Source organism: Populus alba, chromosome 11 (assembly GCF_005239225.2).
Source record: "Populus alba chromosome 11, ASM523922v2, whole genome shotgun sequence".
NCBI lineage: Eukaryota > Viridiplantae > Streptophyta > Magnoliopsida > Malpighiales > Salicaceae > Populus > Populus alba.
The window spans coordinates 748219-770723 of record NC_133294.1 but is presented as its reverse complement, the minus strand read 5'-3'; the positions used below and the strand labels follow the sequence as shown (position 1 = coordinate 770723).

General features: G+C 34.6%; 1 protein-coding gene across 2 annotated transcripts in view; it reads left to right on the top strand.

Moving 5' to 3' along the window:
- The first annotated feature begins 4036 nt into the window (after positions 1 to 4036).
- Positions 4037 to 22505, top strand: part of LOC118045263 (uncharacterized) — a 91881-nt gene continuing 73412 nt past the window's right edge. Inside the window, exons 1-6 of one of the 2 annotated variants that reach the window (XM_035053847.2) lie at positions 4037 to 4151; positions 4289 to 4862; positions 4957 to 5106; positions 5259 to 5381; positions 6834 to 7462; positions 7816 to 8618. In XM_035053847.2, coding sequence (XP_034909738.1) covers positions 4298 to 4862; positions 4957 to 5106; positions 5259 to 5381; positions 6834 to 7462; positions 7816 to 8487 — 2139 coding nt within the window. In that variant the 5' untranslated portion in view covers positions 4037 to 4151; positions 4289 to 4297 and the 3' untranslated portion in view covers positions 8488 to 8618. Of the gene's footprint in view, positions 4152 to 4288; positions 4863 to 4956; positions 5107 to 5258; positions 5382 to 6833; positions 7463 to 7815; positions 8619 to 22505 lie in introns of those variants that run through there. The other variant, XM_073412478.1, reaches the window with a different exon arrangement.

The following is a 22505-nucleotide window of genomic DNA, read 5'->3' as shown; positions in this document are numbered from 1 at the left end:
TGTGTATTTTGTTTATGAATGTTTTTTTTTTATTATTTTTATTATGATAAAATTGCAAGAATATAGAAGAATTTAATATTCTGATTTGCTCACGGATAAAGAATTATGAACTTGCACGTAAGTTGTATTTTCTAAAATTCGATGAATGAATCGAATTTTAAAACTTCTGTAACATATCAAGTCCACGAAGCAGCTTACCTCAGGTAGGGTGCGTTAGGGGTGCTAATACCTTCCCTAACCACAACCAGTCCCTTACCCATGAATCTCTGACGAGACCAGTACACCCGGGTTTTCTAGTAGTCTTCAATGAAATACTTGGTGGCGACTCCAACGAACCAATCAAAGCAAAACTTCATAAGAAGACGAAAAAGTCGCCAAGCCCGATGCCGCACAGATTTTCCGAGGTGCGACATTCATTTATTGAAAAGTCCTTTGAATCATTACTATTTGTCTCGAATCTACTCTAAAAAAATTAAGGCATTTCAAATTGTTTGTTGACACGGATAAAGTCAAGGAAAACCTCTTAAATTATTCTAATCTTTCACAAAAAAAAAAAAATTACATCAAAATCACAAATATTTTTCATAAAAAAAAATCATAATTTATAATAGTTATTTTAATATTTTGTATTTGTGATATTCTAACTGTAAAATATTAGTTTTATATCATTCAAACTAGAAACTATATGAAAACATTATATTGTTAACAAAAACAAATCTTTATATTAGATTTATAATAAAAATTAACTTTATGACACTGATTAAATAGGAAAATAAAAAATAAAAAAATTTTATATTTTATATTGTTAAAAATTACTTGTATATAAAAGGAAAAAAAAAAGCATTGTTCATGTTTTTCTTTTTCATTTGAAAAACAATGTTTTAAACTATGGAGAAGCTTTAAAATGTGTTTTTTTTTTAAAATCACTATAAATTTGAAAAAACTAAAAAACTATTTTTCTAGTTTTTTTGAATGAAAAAATTACTGTAAAAAGCATTGTGATGCACAACCATGGGAAACCAATGCCATGTTTCTAGGCGGAGGGATTACCCTTTTAGCCTAGTAATGGGTCGGTGATTATTTCCGTTGCAATCTATTAAAAATTATCTTAATTTAAAAATTTAAATTGTTAGATAAAATTTCAGGATATGATTTATATTATTTTCTAACACATCCTTTTAAATGAAAGCTCTTTGGGCTTGAAATTTGCACAGACCTAAATTACGTTGTGTTTAATTTTTATCAAATAAATAAAGATGGTGAGATTTGAACTCGTGACCGCTTGATCATCAAGGCTCTGATATCATATCAAAAAATCATTTCAACCCAAAAAGTTAAATGGTTAGGTGAAATCCTAATATATAATTTATATTAATTTTTAATACTCTATACTCCAAGTTGAAGGAAATGATGTCCCTATAGCTTATTGGAAAAATATATTTCAAGGATATTAGGAATGTGGTTGTGGTTGCGGTTGCTTTTTAAAGTGCTTTTTAAAGTGCTTTTCGGCTGAAATGTCTTTCCTCTCTCAAACTTTAGTCATCTCCAACAACTGAAAGAGGTGGATGCCTACACATTATCGAGAGTTGTAGGTGAATTAATCATGGCAGATAACTCATTCAAGTTTCGTTACAAAAATGAACAGTGGAGAACGGTGGAGCAATGTTTCGGCTAGACTAGGTCTGGTACAAATCTAAATATATTGAACCGAGTTAAACCTAGTAAAATAAAAAAAATATTTTTTTTAATTATGTTTTATTCAAAAAACTAGTGTTTAACATTATTCAATGACACTACATAAATTAGAAAGTTATTGCATAATGACATAATATTTACAGAATTTGATCGCAATTTTAATTTTGTTCATGATAATATTTTACCTGATGTTATTTCACGCTCAATAAACCATGAAAACTGTAGTCCTTGTTGAATGAATTTTGTATGTTATAGAATTGCAGATAAAATAATGAAACAATAAAAAATATTTTATATAAAGTATTATTTATTTTATAATGTAATAGAAGTAGTTAAATCTATAATATTTAAATTAAAAACAATCAATATTAATATATATATATATATATATATATATATTTAATTATTTTATAACCTCAATTTGAAAAATATTTTTAACCAAATACATTAAATTATTTTTTATTTAACCTCAATTTTAACCATAATTTTAACCCAATATAACCTTAATTAAAAATTATTTTTATAAAATATTTTTTTAAAACTATAAATATAAAAGCTAATACAATATCCAACACATAACTGTGAACGTGAAACACAATTTTATATTCTATGCTTCTTTAAAGTTGTAGTGTAATCATTGTAACTATGTACGAAAAGGCAAATGAGAACATCTCATATTATAGTGTAATAATTGTAACTATATACGAGAAAGTAAATGAGAAGAATCAAAGTAGGACTATTCAAAAGGAAAAGGGGAAACCAGTAATAATTTACTTTCTTCTTTTTTGCTTGCCTATTTTAGAAGCAAGAATGTGAATCTCGATTTCAAGCTGCAATATTATGGTTTAACAAATGCAAAACATTTTTATTTTATACTGAAACTAAGAAAAAAAAATCTGATAATTATTTAATAAATTAAAATTTTAAATTAAAATAATTATTTAATATAATATTAAAATTATATTGACTAAACTGTGAAGAGTGCAAAGTTTATATTCTATATTTTCTTTAATTAAATTAGAAAAAAAATATAAGATAACTAATTTTAATTGAGAGAATATAAAAAATGTTGAATGGACTATACATTATAAGATTGAAGTTTTTTTTAATGATCCCATTTCAATAATTTAATTTAATATGTTATGAGAACTTAGTGATTAAATAATAAGAAATTCAAATCTCATAAATTTAACTTCAAACTGATGGATATGGAACTTAAGGGTAGAATTGTTTTTTTATACAATTTTATATGAAATACAATTTTATATTCTATGCTTCTTTAAAGCAACTGAGAACATTTGATCATATTATAGTGTAATAAGTGTAACTATGTACGAGAAAGCAAATGAGAATATTTAGTAATTGAGAGATCATATTAATAAGATTTAGGCAATGCCATTAAAAAAAATAACAAATTAACTAAAAGAAGCAAATAAGAACAATTAAAATAGGATTATTCCAAAAGGAAAAAAGGTTAAACAAGTAATAAATTAATTTCTTCTTTTTTGCTTGCCTATTTTAGGAGCAATAATGTTAATCTTGATTTCAAGCTGCAATTAATATCATGGTTTAACAAATGCAATACATTTTTCACTTATACTGAAACTAAGAAAAAAAAAAATTTGACCAAAATCTAATCTTAATATATTAATTTTTATAATGATCATTTAAACAAGTTCTTAAGCTAATATATACTTCTGGAAACGGATTAATTAAATTATTAATATGAAAGAAAATATTCCTATAAAGGAGGAGCTCATCAGCAAGAATTCACCATAAAAGAAAATTGTATTTCAAGAGATCGATACAAAGCATTATTTAATTATTTAAAATAAATAATAAGCTTAGATGGGTGCTGATAGTATGGAATGTTAGAAAGTTAGATATAAAATTTAAATTTTTAGATTGAGATAAATTTTATATAATATTAGAATTGTATTTACCTAGAAGTAAGGAGTTTGAATTTTATAATTCTTATTCACTACAATTAATTTTTTTTTTAAAGTATAAGTTTACTTTCATTAAAAAAAAGAGGTTGTTAGAAAGTTAATAGAAAATCATATCATTCTTAGAGTTTCATGTGTTAGCACAAACATATCCCATATTGAATAATACAAAAATATAAATAAATATAAAAGATATCCGTTTATATTAGTTTTACATGAACATATATATACATTTTAAGCGAAAGGAGAATCAACATATCTTTATTATATTCTCATAATAGTTTCACTTTACAAACCAAACAAGCAACACACAGATCCTAATTTACTTTTCTTCTGAAAAAGGAACTAAGGGATTGTATAAATAGGGTTCTCAAACGACTTAATTCAGAAAAAAACTACAAGCTAGGTTGTTTCTTTGTAGTCATCTCTCCGGAAACAAGTTTTCTTGTTGACATTGATTTTACCAAGAAGTAGGTGGAGGAGCATTTCGATCATTTCCATTACTTAAAGGTATGACATACTAAAAGTTCTCCTTGAGTGCTCACTTCCTAAGTTATATAATATAAATTTATTTTTAGGATTTCACCTTATTTAGCTTTGAGTTGAGATTGTTTATTAACAGTAGTCACTTACGTAATTTTTTGTAGAGAGAAAATATGGGTTCTCTTCCTATAATAGGGATACCTTATAGAGCAGCCATGAGTGGAAATTGGAAAAGCATGCTTCACCATTATCGGGAACGTGTCCTAGATGTGCCCTTCCCAGTTACGCTCTCTGAGGATACTGCACTTCATTTAGCTGTGTATAGCAAACAAGAGCAACCACTTAAAGATTTACTTGAAATCGTGAATGATATGGAATTCCTTGTACCTACAGAATCCCTACAGAATCCCTTGTCCAGTCTACCTGAGATTGAATTTCTCAAGAGAAAAAACAAATTTGGAAATACGGTTCTTCACGAGGCAACCATCTACGGGAATTATGAGGCCGTAGTACTCTTGGTAGAACGTTGTGAAGACCTCCTTAAGGAAACAAATAACTACGGTGAAACCCCATTGTTTACAGCCGCTGGATTTGCTGAGGCAGAAATAGTGGAGTTTTTAATTCGTTCCAAACCAGAACAATGCGTGGATGTTAATGGCCACCTGTTATCAATTCACATCAAGCGAACGAAAGATGACCTGTCCATCCTTAGCAATGCTATCAGAGGGCAACACTTTGGTAACCATTTCTCTCTTTGTCTAATTATCGAATTTAAAAGTATACATATATAAGATATCCTATAATTCTTCCATCCCTAATTTCATGAATGCAGAAACAGCTTTACTGTTGCTAGAACTGGATGCCTCGCTCCACAAGTTGAAGGACAATGACGGCGTAACTGCTCTTCAACTTCTAGCCCAAATGCCAACCGCTTTTGAGAGTGGATTTCCCATGGGCATATGTGCAAGACTCATCCACTGCTGTATGCCTAAACTAACCACGTTATTAGACCTTACAAAATTGCCTACATATTTCTTGTCTGTATACCATGGACACACACACACACACTCTTATATGTATATATGTGTATGCACACACACACACATATAAATTGAACTCTATATTATGTTGCAGGCCTTCCTGTTAAACGTCACCACAAGGTAAAATCACAGGTACTAGAAACTTGGTTGAAGGAAAGCAAGATGCTGGAGAGAAATCAAAGAGGCGGCATACTCAAATATTTAAAGGTCCCTAAAGGTATTGGACACAATTGAGGCCCGTTCTTTTTGGTTTCAAGGCTAGGTGGTATTATATATTGAGCTACCTTAATTTGTATATCGATATTGAAATTTCATGGCTCGAACAAATTTTACAAGTGTTGTATTTCCAGTTTGCGGCGTAAAAAATGATAAGTAATAATCTATCACGTTGCAGATTTTAATATGATGACGTGAGTAGAGATACAACCACCTTTTGTTGTTGTTCTCTTATAAGTATTACTAAGTAACTTATTTTTTTTTTTATTGAAATGATTTTTTAAATGATATTATAACTTTAATAATAGACAACCATGAATTTGAATTCTAGCTTCCTATATTAGGCATTTAGATTCTGTTTGATATTGTGGTAGTAACTGTTTTTTAAAGTATTTTTTTTTTAATTTATTAAAATAATATATATTTTTTAATTTTTTTATATTAGCACATTAAAATAATTTAAAAACATCAAAAAATATTAAATTTAAAGCAAATAAAAAAATTATAAAAAAATATTTTTAAAATACAAAAACAAATATTATTTTAATAATAAGAAATGATTACGATTCAAATCCTAACACTCATTTTTTTCAATTAACTTAACAATTTCAGCAAAAGACAGTGTATATTTCAAAACTAAATTGCTTTGTAATTGTAACTTGCTTTTGAATTTCGTGATCTTCACTGGACCATTAAGTCCTTACTGGCTCCCCTACTATTTGGATTTTGATAATTATTTCTACATTTCATTCAAAAGACTCAAGTGGGTGGTTATTTCTCAACTTTATGCATCACTAATATTATTTACTTAGGACTGGTGGTTCTAACACCGATTGAGCACCATCTCATTGTTATTTAAAAAGGTGCATTTAAATTTTTACATTGAAATGTTTTTTTTTTTACTTGAATAATCCTTATGCTTGAACTTGGATAAAAAGGGGATTCGATGTTACATCCTCATTCACTTAACAAGAGGTTTTGGTTCACATCCTGTCATTTCTTCCTAAAGAACTAGATAAACTCCCTGTAAATATCAAACTCGCTTTAATTATGTTGGTGTTGTTTTGTTTTCTCCAATTTTCAGGCTCGCTTTTATGGTTGCACGATTTAGATTAATTTCTTCTAGCTACGTACGATTTCTCTTTTAATTATGTTGGTGTTGTTTTGTTTTCTACAATTTTTTTATAAACGAGAGAGACTATTATGAATAACGGAAAGTTAGCCATATAGTTTTGACTACCCAATATAAAGTATTGCTGATATAAAGGTTAAAAACCAGACAATCATTATCTTTTTTCACCTTTAGCATGCCTCTATTTTTTCACCTTCTACAATCATGATATTTTTTTGTTCATCCTTCTACTATCATTGTTAACATTTCTTTCTGTTTCTTAAAAATGGCGCCTACCTCTCATCCATTTTTAATTTCATTCCCCTTCGCATGAACATGAAGTACGATGTTGGCTAGATGGATTCTGGAACCAGAAAAGAAAGCATGTATTTGCTTTGAGACTCGCCGAAATCCTAATAGAGAAAGATGAGTCATTGAAACAAGTCAGCATAACAAAGGAAGGACTGGGTGGGAAAGAAAATAAAATGGGAGAAAACGAGTTCTCTGAATTCACTAGAGGAAAAGATACAGTTGAAATCCAACTTCATTGTACAACAGAAACTTCTGAAACGAACTCATCATTGAAGGAGAAGAACCCATTGTTGGAGATAATGAAAAAAAATCCCGATGCTACGAACTCATCATTAACTAGGAAGGAGCAGATCCCATTGTTTCTTGCAACTAGAAATGGAATAGAAGAGATTGTGTGGGAGATAATAAATCAATATCCCCACGCTGTTGAGCATCTCAATGAGGAGGGGCAGAGCATTTTGAATGTGGCCGTCAAGCATCGGCAGAAAAAGATCTTCAGTCTTGTGAAGCATCAGAAAATACCATTGGCTAGACTGCATCGAGTTGTTGATAAGAAGGGAAACACATTGTTGCACCATGTTGCAGATATGGAGCATTACAGAGGAGGAACCAAGCCTGGGCCTGCACTTAAACTTCAGGAGGAGTTGCAATGGTTTGAGGTGAGACCTTTTCTTCCCGTTTTCTTTACCTCCTGATAAAAATTATTCATGGACTTGGTACAGGATTATCCGTCTTGTGTATTAGAGCACCAAACCTATTAAAACATTTGTTTCAATCAAATTATCCAATCCAGTTAAGGTTATAGAAAAACCGTCAAACTGTTAAAAATCGATTTTAATGCTAATGAAACGTAGACATGTCACCTATTAAGACATCAGGCTGATCCAGTTCTCCTTGTCACCCGAACCAACAACTTAAATGTTGTTAAAAATTATACACAATTAAATAATACGTTGTTTTATTTACAAACTCCATTTATATAACAATCATATTTATCTCCCGATTATTTCAGAAAGTGCTAAAGGTAATTCCTTCTCATTATGTCACGCTTCGGAACGATGAAGGCAAGACTGCAGACGAGCTCTTCAAAGAGACTCACCAGGACCAACTGAAAAATGCACAAACATGGATAAAGGAAACGACCCAGTCTTGTTCCACAGTGGCTGCACTTGTTGCTACTGTTGTCTTTGCTGCTGCCTATACTGTGCCCGGAGGTTCTGATAAGAATGGCACGCCCAACTTCATCAACTCTCCCTATTTTCTGGTTTTCACTGTTTCGGATGTTCTTTCCTTAGCAAGCTCCTTGACTTCGCTTGTGGTATTTCTGTCTTTGTTGACCTCTCCATTTGAGCTACAAGAATTTCACATCTCTCTTCCGCGGAAACTTCTTTTTGGCTTCACCTTCCTCTTCTTTGCTGTGATAACGACCATGCTATCTTTTGGAGCCACAATCTTGATACTCATTCAGTCAGAGAAAAAGTTGACAACATTACTCCTTTCCATTGCTGCATTCCTTCCAGTCTTAGTATTTGCAATAATGCAATTCCGTCTGTACTTCTCATTTATGGGCTCTACATACAACATTCTCAGGATAACCGGGAAAGCTCTGCCACGGTTTCTTGTCCCTTGCCTACCACGGCAGAAAAAGCTCCGTCAAGTTGCTTATTATGGGAGATTTAACTGACATAGAGGTTATTCCATTTTCTTGATGGTTTGAACCTCTATCATAGATCATTATATATTGTGTTTTATTGCATGTATGGTTGTGATTCAGTTTCGTGATATTTATGTGGTTGTGCTGTTTTCAATGACGGCCTTAAAGCCAGTATGTATTATATATAGTTTGTCACAGGTTGGTATTTGACTGTTATGATTACAGGCCTTCAAGCTTGCTTCAATCAGTTACATGGTAATAAAATTGGATGTAAATTATAAATGTTTAATGTGTGGTCGTTCTGGAATTGCAGGAATAGTAAATTATAAATATTTAGCGTGCGTTTGAATTAGAATTAGAATTAGAATTAGAATTTTTCGTGTTCTGTGAACATCTACCAGCTCGCAATCACACACACACACACACACACACACACAAAACTAGACCCAATAAGCAAAACTAGCACCGACCTGTAACAACCCAAACCAACAACCCTCTCCATCATCTTCCCTAACTCGCAAGCACCGTGAGACCCACTCTCACTGATACAAAGCTTCATCCCTCTCTTTAGACCAAAATAATTAACCCACCTCCCACTTCTACACCTCCAGTAAAACTGATGTAGGACAGCTTAATGAATAAATCCTAGGCCACACTGGAATCCTAGTTCTGCAGGGAAACATACACAGGAGCAAGCAGCGTGTTCTCCCCTGTTGCTCTTTTCCTTAATTCACATGGATTCCCCCATTGAAGTTCCCTGCAGAAAAATTCTATTTGCGTACAAATCAGAACCTTGAATTACGTCTCTAAAGTAGGACTTTTCCTGTTTTGCTATTTAAATTTATATGTACTTTTGTTATTAGGATTAGGATTTGCAGCTACAAGCTGCCCTTCTCGTTGAAAAACACTTTGATTTTTATTGAATAAGAATTTTCATTCAGAAACAATAATCTTTTACTCGTGGATTTGAGTATTTTATATCTTGTTCGTGGACTTGAACAAAATCAGAGAAAAGGGACGGTGATCCTTTTTCATTAATAGATTTCCGCTACGTCAGTTGGTATCATAGTAGGTTTAACTTGTTCAGATGGCAAACACTCGAAACGAAAACAAAGCCCTTGATGACGGCAAACATGAAGAGGGCATGATCACACAAGCTGAATTCCGGATTTTCCAACGAGAAACCCAAAAAGCATTACAAGCAATTCAAACGACTCTTGCTAGGCTGACAATAAGAAATAACCTACAGCAAGGTGAGGCAGGTCACTAGAATTATAGAGAAAGGATGCGTGATCGCCATCCGATTCCACTTAGATAGTTAGCCTACGAGGATGAACTGAGTGATGATAAGGAATATGTCGAGCATAATTGACGGGACAACGCAATGTCGGAGAGAGAGAACAACAAACATTCCTTAGCAAGCTCCTTCACCTCTCTAGTTGTATTTCTTTCTTTAAATTTATATTTTTTTTTTTATAAAAAAAAAAGGAGCAAAAAAAACCCCAAACTTGCGAGACCAATGAAATGAAGAGCCCAGGAGCGCTGACGGGCTTGGGCTTATTTTTTATTTTTTTAATTTTTTAAAGTGTCAACTGTGCTTTTTTTTTTTTTTTTGAAAAATATAAGAGGGTGATGTTGCATACGATGTGTCATCTACAAACCTAAAATTTGGTCACTGCGATGGTAACCGAAAAAATCAGGGTAGCTTATTTTTTGCCTAACAAACACAATTTGCAAGCTATTTTAACTCAAAAAACTCCCAAACACCTACAAACAATTCCATCAACTTTAAATACTCAAAAAAAATCCAAAAATCTGAAATCAAACCGGTTTAATGTTAGCTTTCTTGGCTCAAATTTAATTTTTCATCCAAATATTTAATTTATATTCATATGCATATAATAGTATCCATACATATATTAATTTAACAAACTCATAAATTATAATAAACTTTAATATTTTTAATAATTAATTATAAATAAATAAAATTAAAATTAGACAGTGTTTTGCTATGAACCCTCTGTTCCTCCTTCCTTTGCTTCTTTCCATCTTTCACTTTTTTGGATTGCCAGTTCTTTCTCTGTATTTGTCTAGTAAATAAATAGAGAAAAATAAGTTGTTGATAGTTATATCATTAATAAAAAAAATTATGCTTGTGATTAGTTGTTATGCCTCGCATTGTTATTGGTCGTCTGGGCTGGTAAATTCCCTTCTAGAGGGGATTATTTTTATATAAAACGATAGACATCTTTTTAACAGATTTCTGGTTGGGCTGGTCTAGTCATAAAATTAACAGATTTCTATTCGGCCAAGCCTAAACTGACAGATTTCTGTTCCAATAATGGACATAATTCTATAAGTTTAGGCCTGACCTAAAAACAGAGATTTTTATTTTTTACTTTTATTGTACCGAATGGGGCATATTTTATATACATAAAAAAATCCTCATGCTTGGGCCAAGCCTAGGTTTCAGGCACTGGAAGTCCGATGCTTGGGCCAATGGCGTGTAGTAGTGCCCATCTCTTAAGCCAAGTCTAAGCACATCGACGCCTCCCAAGCGCCGAAAAGGCGACAACCAGCACTTAAGCAACACTGGGCAGGCACCTCCCCAGCGTTTTGGTAGCCCAAAGCCTCCCCAGGCAACCCAAACACAGGGATTTTTAAACCGTCTTCACCCGGAATGTCCAATCTTGTCCCAAGAAAACACCTCAATATTTTTTCATTTCCCAGGACTATGCATCGCGCAATTTTTCTGTGTACATAATTTATATTATGCAGAGCATGTCTGCTAATTGTAACACCACTTGGTGTGTTGAAATATTTTCGACACCTACTCTCTGCATCTACATGCAAGCATGGCACATACCAGACAGCTCTAAGATCTAACTTGTTGTTGCTGAGCCCTTGTAACTGTACCTTTCCCTATCTTTGATACTCTGTTTCCAGAAAACCTTCTCTGTTTCTTGGAAATTAAAATTCAAGAAATGGCCACCATCTATCCATCGAATCAATTTCCAGAATTACGTGCATATGTTAAGTGGGTTTCAATTTATTTTGAATAAAAAGGACACTAGAGTATGGGAGGCAGACTCACAAGGAAGGTTCAATTGATTTGGATGTTGCTTCAGAATAGAGTCTGCACTCGGGAGTTTCTTCTCCACAGGAATCTGATAGACACCGGTCACAGTAATTGTTCATCTTTTCTTGCATTGTTCATCATTTGGATGAAGTTCACAAAATGGTTAGACTGCAGCTGGTGACCGTGATATTCCAACGAAAAGCAATTATTTTGCTTTCGCATGGCATTTTATGGGGCATTTGGACATCAAGAAATAAACTAATTTTTTAAAACAAAAAACCGATTGGAATGCAGTGTTTACAGTACCAATCCCTATCTTTTTTGTTTTCCATTTCTCTCTATTTAAAGACTATGTTTTATTCGTAAAATTTCGATTATTATAAATTAATGGGTCAAAGGTAGAAATCTTTATCATCTAATGGAGCTAGCTTTATTGCTCTCTAATTATAACATGGATCCTCATTCTATCAAACTAGACCAAAATAGTGTAGCAATTTTCGGACTGAAACTGAAACTAGACCAAAAAAAAATTCAAATTTACCAAAACGCAGGTACAAACACAGCCCCAAACGGGCTAGAATAGACTATGGTTTGCTTTGAACCATCTGTTCCTCCTCCCTCCTTTGCTTCTTGTTTTTCACTTTTTTGAGTTGCCTGTTCTTTCTCTGTATTTGTCTTGTAAATAAATAGAAAAAAATAAGTTGTTGATAGTTATATCATTAATGAAAAGATTATGAGCAAGCTGAAAATAGTATGACACAATATTAATTGTATTTAAACTTGTAACTTCGCATTGTCATGTATGCTAATTTATAGATTTTCTGTGAGTCCAGTGAGCTCAATATATATATATATATTTTTAGAATCGAGAGAAAGGAGGAGTCCATTTGGATTGCCATGTACGCGTGTGTTCAAGAAAAATAAAATAAAAATAGGACACTAGTCTGGTTGGGCTGGTCTAGTCATAAAATTAACAGATTTCTATTCGACCAAGCCTAAACTGACAGATTTCTGTTCCAGTAATGGACATAATTCTATAAGTTTAGGCCTGACCTAAAAAGAGAGATTTTTATTTTTTAATTTTATTGTACCGAATGGGGCATATTTTATATACATAAAAAAATCCTCATGCTTGGGCCAAGCCTAGGTTTCAGGCACTGGAAGTCCGATGCTTGGGCCAATGGCGTGTAGTAGTGCCCAGCTCTCAAGCCAAGTCTAAGCGTCAACACTGGAAACCCAAACAAAGGGATTTTTAACCACCTCCCCAGCGTTTTGGAAGCCCAAAGCCCAAAGCACCTCCCCAGCGTTTTGGAAGCCCAAAGCCTCCCCAGGAAACCCAAACAAAGGGATTTTTAACCACCTCCCCAGCGTTTTGGAAGCCCAAAGCCCAAAGCACCTCCCCAGCGTTTTGGAAGCCCAAAGCCTCCCCAGGAAACCCAAACAAAGGGATTTTAACCCGTCTTCACCCCGGAATGTCCAATCATGTCCCCAAGAAAACACCTCAATACTTGGTGTGTTCAAATATTTTCTACACCTACTCAGCTACTCTCTACATCTACATGCAAGCATGGCACATACCAGACATCTCTAAGATCTAACTTGTTGTTGCTGAGCCGTTGTAACTGTACCTTTCCCTATCTTTGATACTCTGTTTCCAGAAAACCTTCTCTGTTTCTTGGAAAATAAAATTCAAGAAATTCCAGAATTACGTGCATATGTTAAGTGGGGTTCAATTGATTTGGATGTTGCTTCAGAATAGAGTCTGCACTCGGGAGTTTCTTCTCCACAGGAATCTGATAGACACCGGTCAAAGTATTTGGTCATCTTTTCTTGCATTGTTCATCATTTGGATGAAGTTCACAAAATAGTTAGACTGCAGCTGGTGACCGGGATATTCCAACGAAAAGCAATTATTTTGCTTTCGCATGGCATTTTACTGGGCATTTGGACATCAAGAAATAAACTAATTTTTGAAAACAAAAAACCGATTGGAATGCAGTGTTTACAGTACCAATCCTTATCTTTTTTGTTTTCCATTTCTCTCTATGTAAAGACTATGTTTTATTCGTAAAATTTCGATTATTATAAATTAATGGGTCAAAGGTAGAAATCTTTATCATCTAATGGAGCTAGCTTTATTGCTCTCTAATTATAACATGGATCCTCATTCTATCAAACTAGACCAAAATAGTGTAGCAATTTTCGGACTGAAACTTTATGATTTTGACTTCATGTTTCGCGGCAAAGGGGAATTACCCTTTAGCCTAGTATCTGGTTAGTGATCACTTCCATTGCACTCTATACTCCAAGTAGAAGGAAATGAAGCCCCTTTAATGGCTTGTTGGAAAAAGATTTCAAGGACAATTTGTCATGAACGTGAAACACATTTGTATATTCCATGCGTCTATGTAGAATTATTGCAAAAGGAAAAGGGAAAAAAGATGAAGAATTTACTTTCTGCTTGTTTAGTTCAGAAGCAAGAATGTGAATCTCCATTTCAAGCTGCAATATTAATATGGTTTTAAAAAATGCAATGCCTAATCTTAATATATTTATTTTTATAGTGATCAATCAAACAAGTTCTTAAGCTACAAAAAGCAGAGTAATTTTTAAAATACTATTAAGAAAATATCCCTATAAAAGAAAGAAAAAAGGTGCATTTTAAAGAGATCAATACAAAGTATTATTTAATTATTTAAAAAGAAATAGAAAAGCAAGATGGGTGCTGATAGTATGGAACATTTAAAAGTTGATATATATATATATATATATATATATATATAACAATTAAGTTCTTGAGTTAAGATAATGATAATGATTAACTATAGACAATAGGTTTTGTACCCAACCTTTTTTAATTAAAAATATTTTATCATAATGCAGGAATATTTATATTCATTTTGTGTTATTAAATGTCTTGAAAAATCTGGAACAAATAGTTTATTGGTGGGGACTTTCATGGTTCATAACTCATTTATTGGATGAATTGTTTCATTAGTGGAAAGGATTGATCAAAGGAAAGTTCAAGTGAAAGGTATGGCAAGGACTCTTTTATGGAATAATATAGATTATAATTTGGCATGCTAAAGCTAATTCTTATTTGAAGCAATCATCCCTGAATTTTTGTTGTTTATTTCACAGCACCTTGGATTCATTTCTTTAAACCTAGTTTTATACATAATTGTATGGATCTATTAAAAAATAGAGAGTGTGTAGCAGATTGGAGTAGTAATAAATACCTGTGATATGCTACCATGCCGGATTTCCATCCATTAGATGACCAACTCTATATAATTCTTCAATATTCATAATGTCACACCCCCTCAAAAAATTTATAAAGGCACGACATCGGCTGGCGATTTTCGTTGTGTTCTAAGGATTTGGTTCTTTGGAGTCGCCACCTAGTATTTGGTCACTAGGAACCCTAACTGGTCTTTCAGAGATTCTAAGGCAAGGGACTGGTTGCGTAAAGGGAAGGTACTAGCACCCCTAGTACGCCCTACCTAAGGTAAGCTGCTTGGTGTTTGGTTTGCTCTATAGTCTATGGTGTGTTGGCGTTTTCTAAACCCGTCAATTGATTTTGGATAGAAATCTAAGGAGATTCCATGTGCTTTGAAAGCTCATTTTTCCCTTAGTATTTCAAGAGTTTGCGACTCGTAAATCGCAAGGAGGGACAAAATTTGAAATTTTGAAATGTCCTCGATTATAATCAAGGCTTCTTTCAAAGATGCGTGCGGATTTATTACTCCCAATAATATTTTGGATATTCATCCTTTAAGGGTTTCTTTATCCAAACATTAGCGGTGAATAATAGATGAATTACTCCCAATAATATTTTGGATATTCATCCTTTAAGGATTTCTTTATCCAAACATTAGCGGTGAATAATAGATGAATTACTCCCAATAATATTTTGGATATTCATCCTTTAAGGATTTCTTTATCCAAACATTAGCGATGAATAATAGATGAATCTCCCTCCCAAAATAAAATTTTAATAGTTTTTGGAATATTGGCCAATACCCTTTGGAGTTTTACAAACATGTTGTAAAATCCAGAAATGCAAGAAAATAATTTGTGTTTAAGAAATCTATGCGAAAACACATTTTCAAAACTTCCAATATTTTTTTTATATAAAAAGAACATTCAAAACATGTTAGAGTATTGGCCGTATGCATGAAAACAAAAACATTTTTTTTTTTTATAAACATTTTTTTTTGTTAACGAAAACCGGATATTTTAATACCGGATTTGTATCTTTACAATATAAAAAATACAACCCAATATCCTGCAAAATTGGTAGAAAAAGATGCGAGAAAATCACATTTTTTTTTTTAAAATTGATTTTTGAATTTTTTTTATTTTTATTTTATAATCTTATAATACACACACACACACACCTATATATATATATAATTCATGTCCTGCGTGAACAGTAGGACGTGAATTATATTTCACGCCTACTGTTCATGCAACAGTAGGTAAGGAGGAAGAAGAAGAAAAGGAGAAAGGGAAAAGGAAGGAGGAGAAAAGGAAGAGGGGCTTACTTGGCCGAAGGGGTTGTGGCTGCTGTGATGAGGTGGTTCGGCTGGTGGTTGCAGCGGTGGAGTTGGAGGAAGACGGCGTCGGTTTCCTGTTGCAGAGGAAGAAAGAAGAAGAAAAATCTGCAGAATTTGGGCGAAAATGCTGGTTTTTGGCTGACTTTGGACCCGAATTTCTCCCCCTCCGATCATCAAATTCGACTCTATTTATAGGCTGTGGAAGAGGGCAATCTTGTATATGTTATGGAAAAATTGCAACCCTTGATTCAGTTGGGAAGCATCTCAACCATTCGCTCAAAAGTGTGCACCTCGAGCTGCCCAAATTTTGGCAGCTCAAGGCTGCGAACTGCCCGAGGTGGCCACTTTGAGCCACTCAACGGAGCCGTTTCTAACATTTCCGACCCGACCGGACCATTCTCCGGGATAAAGGGGTTGCATGTGAACATGTTGGTGTAAGGTTTGTCGGATTTGGAGGCCACACGAGCCGGAAAACACGCCTGGAAAGCAGCCACTCAGGCAGCTTTTTGAGGAAGAAAGTGAACAGTAAATTAAGGCATCTTTTCCAAATTGGTCCCTGGTTTCGGATTTTCTCAATTAAGTCCCTAATTGGCCCTTAAACTTCAATATTTATGCAATTAAGCCCCTGATTTGACTTAATAAATTCCTAAAATCATAATTTGGCCCCAGAACTTTAATTTCTTCTAATTAAAGCCCAAATTGACTTAAAAATCAATTTTTTCTTGCAATCAAATCCTTTAAAATCCAATTAAGTCCATAAACATCCAAATTTGGGCTTCTCCTCAAAATTCAAAATTTCCTTCTCAATAGGGCTCTCATCCTTCAAGAAAATACTGTAAAAAATCCAATCTTTGTATCTTTATACTCCTTGACCAATTTTCTAACCATTTTCTGAGTGCTTCTGCCTTCCGTTATTTTTCTAGCCTCTTTTGGCTATTTATTTTATTTATTTTTGTGGGGACCCAAAAATGGGTTACAACAGATGCCCCCTCTTTATAAAGCTTACGGAGCATAGGTTTTGCGCAGTAAGATTTATAAAGATAAACCAAAACTGAACTCCTGAAACTGATTTGGTTGGAGCTTGATCTCTCTGAAACTTTGTCTTTATAGCAATCCTCCTCAACCCAAAAACTATGATCAAAATTTAGTCATCTCGAGATCCCTTCTGGCGATCTCCTTTAACCCCAAAAACTTGGAATCCCATCTGGCGATTCTTCTTAACCAAGGCTAAAATATAAAGTCCCTTCTGGCGACCTCCTTTGACCAATATCGAAATGCGAGATCCCTTCTGGCGATCTCAACCAACTTGGAATCTCATCTGGCGATTCCTTTACTCACAACCAAATACAAAAATGCGTAATGGTCTCATTGTATGGGTGACCTACCCAAGAAAAATAATGGTCTCATTGTATGGGTGACCTACCCAGAAAAATGCTGGTCTCATTGTATGGGTGACCGACCCAAGAAAAATGTTGGTCTCATTGTACGGGTGACGAACCCTAGTGCTGGTCTCATTGTACGGGTGACGAACCCTAGTGCTGGTCTCATTGTACGGGTGACGAACCCTAGAAAAATGATGGTCTCATTGTATGGGTGACCGACCCAAGAAAAATAATGGTCTCATTGTATGGGTGACCTACCCAGAAAAATGCTGGTCTCATTGTATGGGTGACCGACCCAAGAAAAATGTTGGTCTCATTGTACGGGTGACGAACCCTAGTGCTGGTCTCATTGTACGGGTGACGAACCCTAGTGCTGGTCTCATTGTACGGGTGACGAACCCTAGAAAAATGATGGTCTCATTGTATGGGTGACCGACCCAAGAAAAATAATGGTCTCATTGTATGGGTGACCTACCCAGAAAAATAATGGTCTCATTGTATGGGTGACCTACCCAGGGGGAAGAATTCTTAGTAAACTCCAATGCTTTTCTAAGAAATGGTTTCAATATGAGGTCCCTTCTGGCGACCTTCCTTGATGAATGTCGAAGTATGAGATCCCATCTAGCGATCTCCTTTAACTTGGAATCCCATCTGGCGATTCCTTTTATTCAAAGCTGAAATATGAGGTCCCTTCTGGCGACCTCCTTGGATGAATATCGAAATATGAGATCCCTTCTGGCGATCTCCTTTAACCAACTTGGAATCCCATCTGGCGATTCCCTTTTTAACCAACATGAAATACGAGGCCCCATCTGGCGACCTCCAAATAGTGAAACACGAGATCCCTTCTGGCGATCTCCTTTAATCATCTTGGAATCCCATCTGGTGATTCCTTTTAACAAACATGGAATATGAGGTCCCATCTGGCGACCCCCAAAATAGTGAAATATGAGATCCCTTCTGGCGATCTCCATCAACTTGGAATCCCCTCTGGCGATTCCTTTTAACAAAAGCTGAAATTTGAGGTCCCTTCTGGCGACCTCCGTTGATGAATATCAAAATACGAGATCCCTTCTGGCGATCTCAAACAACTTGGAATCCCATCTGGCGATTCCTTTTTACCGAATGCTATCGATGTCGTTTTTCCTGCTGGCAGGGTTTGAGAATCCTTATCTTCTCTTCTTGTTGTTCTAGAATCAACTCAATGATTCTTTCTTCGTCCATAATCTTGTTGGAATGCACTAAGATCTCCTCCTGTAACGATCCAAAAAAAACATACATGCAATGATTTATGATTAGATGCAATGCATGCATTCGTACCTGGTTTGAAACATAGGCCCCATCCTCATCTTCTTGTTCGTGAGACTGCCTCTCAACATGAGCTTGCTTTTGAAATCGTATGCTGGATTCATCTCTCGTGTTGCCTCCTATCATATCTTGGGGAAGAAGTCTTCGACTTTTTTACAAGTAGCCCCTTTTTTCTCCAAATTTATGACTTGTCCTTGCCTCTTTGTCATGCTTTTGTTAAATGCTTTATCTTTTTCAAATCTACGGGCCCTCATCCCGTTTTTGAAAACATGTAAAACCTTTCAGGAAATAATCTTTTTATTGCCCCCAGTGTGGAGTGCAAACTATATGTCAAGAAGATTTGATTTGGTGCTCTCCAATTGATGGAGTCATCTCCTTAGTCATGTGTAAAAAGTTCTTTTAAGTAAAAGATTTCAAATGCTATGAGATCATATGTTTTATATAACTATATATATAATATATATAATATATATATATAATATAATATATATATATTATATATAAAAGGCTATTTACAAAGAGAATTCATGGTCAGACTTTAGTTTTTGTTGATTGGGAAATTATGAAATACATCAAGTGTAATATTTCCTTATAAAGTCAGAATTCACGGGCCTAAATAGATCTTCTCCATCCATTCTAGATAACAATTAAAGCTTCTCCCAAAAATGCTTTTTGTACCACTAAAGGGCCCTCATTGTTTGGCGTCCATTTACTCTGACCTTCTCCTGGTAAAAGACAACATTTTCTTCAATATAAGATCTCCTTCGTGGAACCCTTCAAGGTCGAATCCTCTTTGTTGTATGATTTGGCCATCCTTCTTTGATAAAGTTGATGATGACAGAATTGCGGCTATCCTCTTTTCACTTATCAGATTCAACTGTTCACATTTAACCTTGTCTCATTCTAACTCTTCTAGCTCAAAAGTCTATCAATACTCTTAATGAGGGATTTCAACTTCTAAAGGTATTACCGCCTCCATTTCATATACCAATGTATACAGGGTGACTCTTATTGAGGTTCAGATTGCAGTGGGGTACGTGTGAAGGGCAAATGACAACATCTCATACCAATCCTTGTAAGTGAATACCATTTTCTAAATAATCTCTTGATATTTTTTGTTAGAAGCTTCTACCGCACTATTCATCTTTGGCTTGTATGGCGAGGAATTGGCATACTTGATTTTTTCATTTAGCGCAGAGTTCTATTATCATCTTGCTATTGAAGTTCTGGCATAATTAATTTTTCTAGTGGACCATATCGATGGATCAAATATCTTTCCATAAATTTCTTCACCACTTTTTTCACGTCATCGAAACATCTCAACAAAGTTTCGTCAAATGATTTCTTATACAAAGTTTCCCCATCAAGATAGAAATCCATTGCCAACCTCCTCAACGTCTTCTTCTTGTTGATTTTTTGGATGCCCCCACGGGATATGTATGGTTTTTGGATGAAATTCTTGATATCATAGTACCAAAGGGTTTCCATCTATTTCTCTTTCAAACTGAGCAACAGTGAGCTAAGTTATTTCTTATATCAATGTGTATTGGTTGTACCTTGTGCCCAAAGTCTATTCTAACCATAGAAGCTGGCGTGACCAAAAACATCAAAATGGTTTCATTCCCTTCCTAGATGAGTGAACTTTATTTCCTCAAATTCTCTAGCCCATCTAGACAAGTATTCTTGGCAAGGTCTCAACTTCTCGTCCTTTGGTTTGCCCTTGTCCTTTCACTTGACAAATAATCAAAATCGAGTCTCCAATACACATCTATCTTTCTGATGTTTAGCTCTAATGCAACCTCTAGAATGCAAGCTTCAAACTCAGTTGCGTTGTTTAGTGTACCCAAATTGCGATTTAAACTAAAACCGGATACTGTTTCTTATTAGGAAAGATTAGCACTGCCCCCACTCTATTACCACAACACCCTCAAAGTACATAATCCAACAATCTGATTTCCCTTACTCGACTGAAAGCATATTTTTATCCAAAAATCAAATCTTAACAGCCCATAAACTTTCACAACATGGTCAGCTTAGGTGATTGGCGATGACATTCATGGCTTTTCTTGTCATATATACTATGTTGTACTCAGTTAGTAGAACTTGCCATTTTTTCAATTCAACTCGATAGATAGGGGTGGATTCAGTAGGTATTGCTTGATTTTCGTGAAAGCTTCTCCACGTTCTTATTCCAAATTCCAAGATTCTTCCTCCTTAACAATTTAAAGATGAGGTCATAAGTCGTGGTTAATTGGGATATAAATTGAGCAATGTAATTCAAACTTCCCAAGAACCTCCTTACATCCTTCTTAGTCTTGGAGGTTGGCATAGGTTGAATAGCCTTTACTTAATCAGGGTCCACTTCTATCCCTTTGTCACTCATCATAAATTCCAACAACTTCCTAGATTTCACCCCGAATGAACACCTTGCATGGTTAAGCCTCAACTTGTACTTTCTTAGTCTTTCAACTAATTCCTTCAATATTTGGTCATGATTCTCTCCCTCTCTAAGCCATGTCATCCACGTATACTTTAATCTCTTTTGCATCATGTTGTGAAATAAAGTTACCCTGGCACTTTGGTAGGTGCCCCCAACTTTCTTTAACCCAAACGGCATGACCTTGTAGCGGGTTTCCAAGTTTGTTCATGTTGTTCATTTTTGTGAATCCCCTAATGTTATTTTCCTACCATTCTTCCTCTTCTACCCCTAAGTCTGGCCATTCATTCTCAGTGTAAAGTGTAGGTGTAGTTATGGAAGATTCGTTTTGAAAAGAAAAATGATGTGTAAAAACACCAAGATGAACTTTTGAAAAGGCATTTGGAACCTCGATTTAAAAAGTTGAAAAAGGAAAACAACACAATATCATGATCAAACAAGCATTGTTGATTAAATCACCAAATGAAGCTTCTTGGGTCTCCCAATTCTAGAACATCTCTCCCTTTATGGATGCAAAAAGATATTATGGAGCATACATCCTAAGGATAGGCTCTAGTTCCTTTATGTGAGACATTGGGTAGGTTTACTACTGGGTCTCTAAAAAGGGTCTCTTGCTGTTCCAGTGATCACCCTCGTAAAGGCGATATAGAGGTCCAGCAGATAGTGGGATGGCACGTGTACCAATCACAATCAGTCTAAACACTCAGCAAAGAGTTGGGGTTTACACAAACTTAAACCTTGACTCAAGTCATAAGGCAAGCTGCTAGTCCCCCACTTAATCTTAAAGTTACATGTGTGTGCCCTCAAAAAACATAATAATAATAAAGTGATGCATGACTACATCATGTATGATAGAAATGTAAAGATGCATGCTAAAGCTTTTAAATAGAGTAAACCATTCATTGTAAAAAAGAAAAACAACAACATAGCATAATAATAAAAAAAAACAATTACCAAGCTTAGTCCAATAATGTCAGAAACAGTACCTTCCCCAGCGGAGTCGCCATTCTGTCACACCCCCTCAAAAAATTTATAAAGGCACGACATCGGCTGGCGATTTTCGTTGTGTTCTAAGGATTTGGTTCTTTGGAGTCGCCACCTAGTATTTGGTCACTAGGAACCCTAACTGGTCTTTCAGAGATTCTAAGGCAAGGGACTGGTTGCGTAAAGGGAAGGTACTAGCACCCCTAGTACGCCCTACCTAAGGTAAGCTGCTTGGTGTTTGGTTTGCTCTATAGTCTATGGTGTGTTGGCGTTTTCTAAACCCGTCAATTGATTTTGGA